We start from the raw sequence: 9,104 nt of genomic DNA on the forward strand, positions 1-9,104 counted from the left end.
ACCCTGATCTGGTTGGAGATGTCCCTGCCCACGCTGGGGGTTGGGCTGGATGAGCTTTGGAGGTCCCTTCCCACCTGAACGGTTCTGACAGGCGAGGGCAGGAGCTTCTGGGGCTGCAAGCTGCCTGCAGGGCGACTCGGGCCGCTCGGTGAGCTGGGCTGTGTGCACAGCGAAGGTCCCGGTGGTGTCACCCATCTCTTGTGGTGTCACCATCCCAGGAGAGCCCGGGGACCTTTCGAGGGGGAGCCAGATGCTGGCAGCAAGGGGGTGGGAGCTGCTGCTGCTTTCACTCCTGGCTGCTCCTCCCAGCTCTGGAGGTCTCGGGGCCCTGAGCTCCCTCTCCCCTGCAGCTGAGCTACATGGAGGGGGCCGGGGGGGGGCTCCTTCCCAGGGGGGTTTGGCCAGGCTCCGGCTGCAGCTGGAAGCCCCCTGGGAGCAAAGCCCTGGCAGCCGAATCAGCCCTGGCCCAGCACCACAGGAGGGGGGGACACATTGCACCCTCCAGCCTGTCCCAGCTGCTCCCCCTGCCCCAAACTGGCTTCCCCAGCCCTCCACGGTGGGGGGAACCACTCAGGGTGGGACAGAAACTGCTCCCCAGCCCCCCCCCCGGCCAGGGCTGAGCCCCACTGGGAGCAGGGCTGGCGGGGGGAGGTCCTGGGCTGCGGGGAGCGGAGGGGAGGGAGGAACAGGGCTGGAAAAAAAAAAAAAAAAGACACTTTAATCACTGGGCGCTTGACAGATACAATCCAGAAGGGTTAAAAAGTGGCTGAGTGAGACCCGAGCGAGGCCGGAGGCAGCAGCAGGACCCGGCCGCCCCGCTCCAAGGAGAGGGCAGGGCCACGGGCAGCTGCCTGCGTGGGCAGCTGCCCAGGGACGGAGCAGGCAGGGCCCGGGGCTCACGGCCAGCACGGCGGTGAGCTCCGGGCAGGGACTGTGCCGCGGCCACCCAGAGCCTCCGGCGGCGGCAGAGCTGGGGCGAGACCCCCCCCCCATCCCGGGGGAGCGTGGCGGGGACGGGTGGGACAGTCACAGTCCAGGGACAGTCCTTTAAAGTGCCTAAAGGAGGCTCTGCCGGGCAGGCGGCCGCTTAAAGCTGGGGGCTGAGGGGCAGCCAGGGCCGGAGGCCGGTTCCCCGCAGCCCCGGGGCGGCCGCGGGCTCCTGCCTCCCCTCCTGCCCAGGCCACGCAGTCCCCAGGGCAGCGCGGGGGCCGTCCCCTCCCCCGGCGGGGGCTATTGCATTGATCCGACATTCAATTCACACCAAGGGGAAGGGCTCTTCCCTACACAAACAAGAAGGCGCAAGGCAGCTGCCCGCCACGGCGCTGGCAGCGTCCGAGGGCCCCTGCGCCCGCTGTCCCGGGGCGGGGGGGGGGGCACCGGGAGGGCCGGGCCGGTGGGCCCCCGCCTCACTGGTTGCCTTCATAGTTGAGCACGTAGTAGTCGTGCACGTACATCAGGACGGCGATGGGCTGCCCGATGATCAGGGACATCCAGACGGCCGCGTTCCCGTAGGTACCCCTGAGGAACTTGGAGACGAACCAGGCCAGCGGCACCTGGAAGGGACAGGGCAGCGTCAGCCCCGCGGCTGCCGGCAAAGCCCGGCGGCAGCCTGGGACCTGCCCCGGCCCGTGGGGCTCAACCTCAGGGGCCGCAGGACCCTCCTGCAGCTCCAAGCCCTCGTCCTCCCGAGGCCGCTGCCCACCCCCCTCCCCTCCCAGGGGACCCACCGGTGCTGCCCCGGGCGCGGGGAGCCGAGCAGCACCGAGTCAGGGCTCCGCTCACCTGAGCCGCCATCCCAATGAACGCCCAGAGCCGGAACATCTTCAGGGGGACGCTCACCAAGTACTGCGGGGACACAGCCTCAGCTCCAGCCCCGGGGTGGGAGCTCTCCGAGCTCCGGGGGGGGGGCAGGGTTGGGGGGCCAGGCAGCCCCCAGCGCTGGGAGGAAGCACTGACCTCGTGGAAGAAGGCGGACACCAGGAAAACGGCCACCTGGGCCGTCCACTTGCTGACCCCCCGCTTCAGCATGGGCTTGTAGAAGTGCCTGAGGAGCAGCACCCTGTTAGCACAGAGCCCCGGGAGCATCGCAGCCCCTCCAGAGCGGGGCTGGGGGGGACGGGAGAGTCCCCCCCCCGTGACCCCCACGTACCTGAGACACCACTTGTGCACAGGGATGTTCCAGTTCTGCCAGAAATAGGTCACCGACTCCGAGTTCCTGGGGGGAGAGCGGGCAGTGAGCCCTGTCCCGGGGGAGCTGCCGTGCCCCTGCGCCGCCCCACACCGCAGGGACCCCCCCCCAAAAATGCCCCACACCTGGGCACGGCCCAATGCCCCTGCTCGGGGACAGGAGGGGACAGCGCTGCCCGCCCCCCCCCCCCCACTCACCACCAGTCCCTGTAGAACTCCCGGTCCCCAAACTGCATCACTTCGGCCACCACGTTCAGGCAGGAGTGGAAGAACCAGTAGAAGAAGATGAGCCAGATGAGGTGGTTGGGGACCTGGGGAGGGGGGGAGGCCGTGAGGGGGGGGCTGGCTGCCCCCCACCCCGGGGCAGGGGGACCGGGGGGCAGCGGGGGTTACTCACGGCCAGCTTCAGGAGCCGTTCGATGATCCGGGAATAATCCATGTCCTGCAAGGCAGCGGCTCCCGTCACCCCTGTCCCACAGACCCCGCGCCAGCCCGGGAAGAGGGGCAGGGGGCAGGGAGGAGCGCGGGCGGGGGCTGGGGGCCCGCGGGGGCTGTCCCCGGGGACGCGGGCAGGGGGGGACGGCAGCTTGGCCGGATCCTGGCGCTGCTCTGGGGCCAGGCAGCCTCTGCCCCACTGAGGCCCCAGGGTGGGGGGAGCCGGAGCCTCTGTCCGCTCCCCCCCCCCAGTCCCTGGGGGACCCCCAGCTGCCGGGGGCCCCCATCGCTCACCCGAAACGGCTTCATGGAGTTCTGGATCGTGGGCACCATCCACTGAAACAGAAAAGGCGGCTGGAGCCGGCGCCAGCCCCGGCCCGGGGAGGGGGGGAGCCCCCCGGACCCCCCCCGTGCTGGCAGGGTGAAGCCCCCCACTCCCCCCCTACCTGCTGGATCAGCCCCACCATCAGCTGGATGAAGAAGAGCTGGAAGACAGAGGGAGCCGTCAGCGGGGGGACTGGCAGCCCCCCCATCTCAGGGACCCCCCCCATCTCCCCTCCCTCATCCCCTCCTGCCACAGGGATTCCCCCCCACCATCCCCCCCGCCTCAGGGATCCCCCCCCCCCATCCCTCCCATCTCAGGGACCAGCCCAGCTCCCCCATCTCAGGTACCCCCCCCTACATCATCCCCCCCACCTCAGGGATCCCCCCCACATCATCCCTCCCACCCCAGGGACCCCAGGGGGACCCCAACCCCAGCAGGAACCTCTGGACTCCCCCCTAGCACGACCCTGGACCCCCCACCATCAGGAGTCCAATCCCAGCAAGACCCCCTGGTCCCCCCCCAGAGAGACCCCACCCCCAAGAGAGACCCCACCCCCAAGAGAGACCCCACCCCCAAGCAGGTCTCCAACCCCCACAGGACTCCCTGAACCGCCCCCCCCGCAGCGGGACCCCCTGGCCGCCCCCTCCAGGACCCCCTGGACCCCCACCAGCAGGACCCCAACCCCCCCAGACCCCCCGGCCGCCCCCACAGGACCCCCCCCCACAGGACCCCAACCCCCCCAGACCCCCCGGCCGCCCCCCCAGGACCCCAACCCCCCCAGGCCCCCCGGCCGCCCCCCCAGGACCCCCCCTACAGGACCCCAACCCCCCCAGACCCCCCGGCCGCCCCCCCAGGACCCCCCCCCAGGACCCCAATCCCCCCAGACCCCCCGGCCGCTCCCCCAGGACCCCCCCCACAGGACCCCAACCCCCCCAGACCCCCCGGCCCCCCCCAGGACCCCCGCCCCCCCCAGCTCTCACCATCTCGAAGAGGCGCCGGAGGAGGAAGCGCTTGCGCACGCGGGGGGAGCGGGGGAAGTTGAGCTCGTAGCAGAGGGTGGGCGCGAAGAGAAAATAGTAGAGATCTGCGAGGAGGGGGCGCGTGGGGAGGGGGGGCGGCTGCAGCCCCGGGGACCCCCGCGGGGGCCTGGGGACCCCCCCCCCCCGAGGTCCGTGGGCAGCACTTACTTCTGTAGGTGAGGTTGGCCGGGTAGGTGACCCCGTTCTCCCCCAGGTCCCCGTTGGCTTTCTCGGCAGCTGGGGGAGGGGACGGGAGCCGTGAGCCCCCCACGGCGGGACGAGCCCCCTGCCCCCCCCCCCCCCAATACCGTACCTGCGGCCGAGCCCTCCCCGGGGGCCGGGGGGGCTGTTTTCGCCTCCCTCCCCTCCCGACACCATTTATTGACGTCCCTGAAGGAGAAGAGCTTGAGGAAGATGATGGTGTAGACCATCAGGGCGAAGATGGACCCCACTGCGGGGAGAGGAGAGGAGGTGAGGGAGGGGCAAGGCCAGACCCTGGCCCCCCCCCACCCCGGGGGGAGCCTGGCCCCCGTCCCCCCCTCACCTGGGGTGATGGAGGTGACGACGAGGACGACGCCGGCGGGGAAGCAGAGGATGGCCAAGAGGTTGAGGGCGTGCAGGGCGGCCCCCGCGCCCTCCGAGAGGGAGCCCTGCGGGAGGGAGGGGTGAGATGGAGGGAGGGGGGGGCACGGGACCCCCCCCTGGCGTGGGGAGGGGGCACCCAGCACCCCCGGGGGCTCACCGCTGCCAGCCGTCTCTCCACGGCCAGGGCCACCACCACGAAGACGTTGGCCACTGCGAAGAGAGGAGGAGGAGGAAGGTGTTAGGAGGCAGGACCGTGGCCCCACAGCCCCGACTCGGGGAGGCTTCGCCAGCCCCCCCCCCCCATCCCCACGGCCGCGGGGGGGCCGGGGGGCACTCACCGATGACCAGGCAGAGGGAGGGCCAGCTGTAGGGGTCTTTGAGGAAGAGGGAGACCACCTGGATGGGGTCCACCAGGATCCCGTACCTGCGCGGAGGGGGGGGCTGAGCAGCCGGCTCCCAAAGCCGGGTGGGCCCCCCCCGACACCCACCGCCTCCGAGACCCCAATATGGGGGGGGGGGGTTGCTCCCTTACGCACCCGCGTTTCCCCACGGGGCCGGTCCCTGCTCCCCCAAACCCCCAGCGGGAGGGGGGGCTCCGGTGGGACCCCAGGGACCGACGGCACCCCCAGCCCCATGGGGATGGAGGGGGTGGGGGACAGAGTCCGCGTGTCCCCCCCCTGCCCCCCATCGTGGGGCCCCCCCACTCACTTGATGAGGTTTTCCAGGAAGAGCCGAGCGTTGCTCAAGACCTGGAAGAGGAAGGAGGAGCGGGGTGAGGAGCGGGGTGAGGAGCGGGGTGAGGAGCGGGGTGAGGCAACGGGGGGGCCCCCACCCCCCCACCCCGGGCACCCCGGGGTTGGGAGCAGCTCAGGGACGCTCTTGCGTCACCGGTGCCACGAGTCTGTGCAAGGGTTGCCGTGAGTCACGCGCCAGCGCGGCTCAGATACGGCCGCCCCGGCCAGCGGCCACGCAACCGCGGTTGCCCCGGGGGTGGGGTGGGGGGGGGGGGGCTTCACGCCTCCCCCGCCAAGCCCAGAGACCGGCGACGGCCCCGGCGCGGTGGCACCGGGAAGTCGGTGGCGGGCACGGCCGGGCGCCATGGGCACGAGCGCCGGCGGCCAAGCTCCTTCTTGCTCGTTTTCACCCGCTAATTGAATTAAAGCCACGCCGGGGGATCAACCCCCACCGCGCCGGTTCTGGCGGCAGAGCCGCCCGCGGGGGCCGCGGCCGCGCTGCGGGGGGGGGTCCCTCCCGGCGCGGGGCCCCCGACTCACCAGCATGACCACACACCAGTTGAGGACGCCCCGGTAGTTGCTGTAGCCGCTGGCCGAGCTCAGCAGGGACTCCTGCACCTTGTGACACCTGGGGACAAGCGGACGGGGGGGGGGGGACACGGCAGCGGGTCAGCCTGGGGGGGGGGGGACACAGCCAGGGCCACCCCAGGGAGCCGGCAGCGGGCTGGGGACACCGGGGGGGGGTGGGGGGACACAGCCAGGGCCACCCCAGGGACCCGGCAGCGGCTGGGGACACCGGGGGGGGCGGGGGGACACAGCCAGGGCCACCCCAGGGAGCCGGCAGCGGCTGGGGACACCGGGGGGGGGGCGGGGGGGACACAGCCAGGGCCACCCCAGGGAGCCGGCAGCGGCTGGGGACACCGGGGGGGGGCGGGGGGACACAGCCCAGGGCCACCCCAGGGAGCCGGCAGCGGCTGGGGACACCGGGGGGGGGGCGGGGGGGACACAGCCAGGGCCACCCCAGGGACCCAGCAGCGGCTGGGGACACCGGGGGGGGCGGGGGGGACACAGCCAGGGCCACCCCAGGGACCCGGCAGCGGCTGGGGACACCGGGACGTGCGCTGGGATCGGGGATGGGGAAAATTTGGGGAAAAAGTGGATTTTGCAGCAGGTCGGGGTGGCTGCAGGATGGGGGGGGGGGGGGGGGGCAGCGGGCGGGAGCCCCCCAAGGACTTGGGGATGCGATTTTCGCCCCCCCAGGAGGGGACGGGGGTGTCCCAGCACGTTCCAGTGGTGCCAGGGCTGGGCACAGCCCCGAGCTGCAGGCAGCGCAGGCAGCGCAGGCAGCGCAGGCAGCGCCCAGGGCCGGGTCCAGAGTCCCCCCCCCCACCCCCCCGCTGCTGCAGCCCCCGCCCCAGATAAGATTTGGGGGTACGGGAGGGGTCAGGGACGGATCCCGCCCCCGCCGCGCCCCGAGGTGGGGGGTACGGGGCCGGGGGGTGCAGCGCTATTTCGGGACGTCGCCGCAGGCAGCGGGCAGGACCCCACGGCCCCCACCCAGCCCGGGGGGGGACCCTGGGGGCTTTAGGGTCCCCAGGGGATGGGAACCCCCCCCAGGGCAGGGGACGGGTCCCCAACCAGGGGCAGCCGCTGCTGTGCGGGGTGGAGAGGGGGGGTCACAGCCCAGCACCCAGCTTGGGGCCCCCCTCCCCCCAAAAGGGCCCTAAAACCCGGGGGACGCCTCCTCCGCCCCCACCCACGCCAGCCTGGGGGGGGCCGGAGGAGACCACGGGGTGCCCCGGGGACCCCTCGGGGTGACCGCAGAGGGTGACACCCCCCGAGGCTGCGACCCGGGCACCCCAGGGCCCGGGGGGGTCCGGTGCCCGGGGAGTCCCGGGGGGGGGTCAGGACCCCCCCTGGCAGGGGGTTCACGAGTGTCCCCGTCCCCGGGGAGCACCGGCCGGGCCACCACGGAGCCCGCTGCGGGGACAGGGACCCCGCGGGGGCACCGGGACCCCAGGGGTCACCGCGATCCCGGGGGGCACCGAGGGGACCGGGACCACCGGAGGCCACCGGGACCCGGGGGGGGGGGGGGGGGGAGCGGGGCGGGGGTCAGGCCGGGGGTCACCCCGGGGGTTCCCCGTGCAGGCGCGGTCCCGGCGGCGGGGCCGGGGGGGGGGGGGGGGGTCGGCCCCGCGGTCACGGCGGGGCCCGGAGCGGGGCCGTTACCTGAAATCTCCGCCGGGATCGTGGCCGGGGTCGCCGCCGCTGTCGCCCTGCCCGGGCCCGGGGGGCGGCGGTTGCTGCTGCCGCCCCGCCGCCCCCCCCCGCCGCCGCCGGGCCCCCCCCGCCGCCGCCGCGCGCGGTCGCCCATGCTGGGCCCGGCCCTGGCAGCGCCGCCGGCCCGCGCCGCCTCCCGGCCACCGTACCGCGCCCCCCGCCCGCCACGGCCTATGTAACCTTGGCAACCGCCCCGCCCCCTCCCGCCTCGCCCCGCCCGACCAATGGGAGGGGCGGGGGGGCGGGGGGACTCCAACTCCCAGCGGCCTCCGCGGCGACCCTCCCCTGCCGGCGTTGTGATGGGCGGCGGAGAGAACCAATAGCGAGGCGGGATGCGGCGGGGAGAGCCAACGGCGAGGAGGGGCGGTGCGGTGGTGGCCAATGGGAGACGGAGCGGCGGGGGACGGGGCAGCGGCGGCGATGAGCGGCGGCCGGCGGGCGAGCGGGGGGCGGCGGGCGGAGCGGGGGGGGAGCGCAGGTGAGGGGGGGGGTGAGGGGGGGCCGGGGGGTGTGCACGTGCACTGGGGGCGGGTGTGCACTGGGGGGGCCATAACGGGGGGGCCGGGGGTGGGGGTGCAGTGGGGGGTGGGGGGGTGTAATGGGGGGGCCCTACTGGGGGGGCGGGGGGTGCAGTGGGGGGGGAAGGGGGGGTGGGGGGTGCAATGGGGGGCCATGGAGTAGGGGTGCAGTGGGGGGGTGTAATGGGGGGCCATAATGGGGGGGCCATAATGGGGGGGCCATGGGGTGGGGGGTGTAATGGGGGGCCGGGGGTGGGGGGTGCAAGGGGGGGGCCGGGGGTGCAGTGGGGGGAGTAAGGGGGGTGCGGGGGGTCATGGGGGGGGCCATGGGGGGGGGGTGTAATAAGAGGTGTCTGGGGGGGGGTGTAATGGGGGGGCCATAATGGGGGGGTCACGGGGTGGGGGTGTAATGGGGGGCGGGGGGCGCAAGGGGGGTATGGGGTGGGGGTTGGGGGGGGGCCATGGGGCGGAGGGTGGGGGGGGATAGGGGGCCGTGGGTGGGGGTGCAGGGGGGGTGAAAGGGGGGGCCGTGGGGTGGGGGTGCAGGGGGGGTGAAAGGGGGGCTGTGGGGTGGGGGTGCAGTGGGGTGCGGGGGGTGGGTGGGGGTGCTGGGGGCATGGGGGGGCAGCGGGGCGCTGCGGTGCCGTGCCGTGCTTTGCCGTGCCGTGCGGGCCAGCGCGGTGCCATGTCCTGCTAGCCACGCCGGGCCGGGCCATCCCGGCCGGCCACGTGGGCCATTGCGGTGCCACGCCGTGCCAGCCGTGCCGTGCTATGCCGTGCCGCGCCATCCCAGCCGTGCCGCGCCATGCCGTGCCACGCTGGCTGAGCCACACAGGCCATTGCGGTGCCGTGCCGTGCTGTGCCAACCGTGCCGTGCCATGCTGTGCCATGTGGGCCATTGTGCTGCCATGTGGTGCCGTGCCATGCCAGCCATGCCACGCCGTGCCATGCTGGCTGAGCCACACGGGCCATTGCGGTGCCACGCCATGCCATGCCATGCCAACCATGCTGTGCTGTGCCA

The 9,104-nt window shown here is 73.9% G+C and overlaps 1 protein-coding gene across 1 annotated transcript in view; it reads right to left on the minus strand.

Annotated features, from left to right (window-relative positions):
* Positions 1 to 692: 692 nt before the first annotated feature.
* LOC142079774 (cleavage and polyadenylation specificity factor subunit 1-like) overlaps positions 693 to 9,104 on the minus strand; it is a 25,877-nt gene continuing 17,465 nt past the window's right edge. The window contains exons 27-43 of the mRNA XM_075144520.1: positions 7,515 to 7,850; positions 5,826 to 5,913; positions 5,260 to 5,300; positions 4,890 to 4,975; positions 4,709 to 4,761; positions 4,511 to 4,616; positions 4,275 to 4,417; positions 4,135 to 4,171; positions 3,928 to 4,031; positions 3,069 to 3,107; positions 2,917 to 2,958; positions 2,585 to 2,629; positions 2,386 to 2,498; positions 2,150 to 2,215; positions 1,957 to 2,044; positions 1,783 to 1,845; positions 693 to 1,553 (exon numbers count right to left, since the gene is read on the minus strand). Coding sequence (XP_075000621.1) covers positions 1,407 to 1,553; positions 1,783 to 1,845; positions 1,957 to 2,044; positions 2,150 to 2,215; positions 2,386 to 2,498; positions 2,585 to 2,629; positions 2,917 to 2,958; positions 3,069 to 3,107; positions 3,928 to 4,031; positions 4,135 to 4,171; positions 4,275 to 4,417; positions 4,511 to 4,616; positions 4,709 to 4,761; positions 4,890 to 4,975; positions 5,260 to 5,300; positions 5,826 to 5,913; positions 7,515 to 7,850 — 1,597 coding nt within the window. The 3' untranslated portion in view covers positions 693 to 1,406. The remainder of the gene's footprint in view (positions 1,554 to 1,782; positions 1,846 to 1,956; positions 2,045 to 2,149; positions 2,216 to 2,385; positions 2,499 to 2,584; positions 2,630 to 2,916; positions 2,959 to 3,068; positions 3,108 to 3,927; positions 4,032 to 4,134; positions 4,172 to 4,274; positions 4,418 to 4,510; positions 4,617 to 4,708; positions 4,762 to 4,889; positions 4,976 to 5,259; positions 5,301 to 5,825; positions 5,914 to 7,514; positions 7,851 to 9,104) is intronic.

Source organism: Calonectris borealis, chromosome 2 (genome assembly GCF_964195595.1).
Source record: "Calonectris borealis chromosome 2, bCalBor7.hap1.2, whole genome shotgun sequence".
In the NCBI taxonomy this organism is placed as follows: Eukaryota; Metazoa; Chordata; class Aves; order Procellariiformes; family Procellariidae; genus Calonectris; species Calonectris borealis.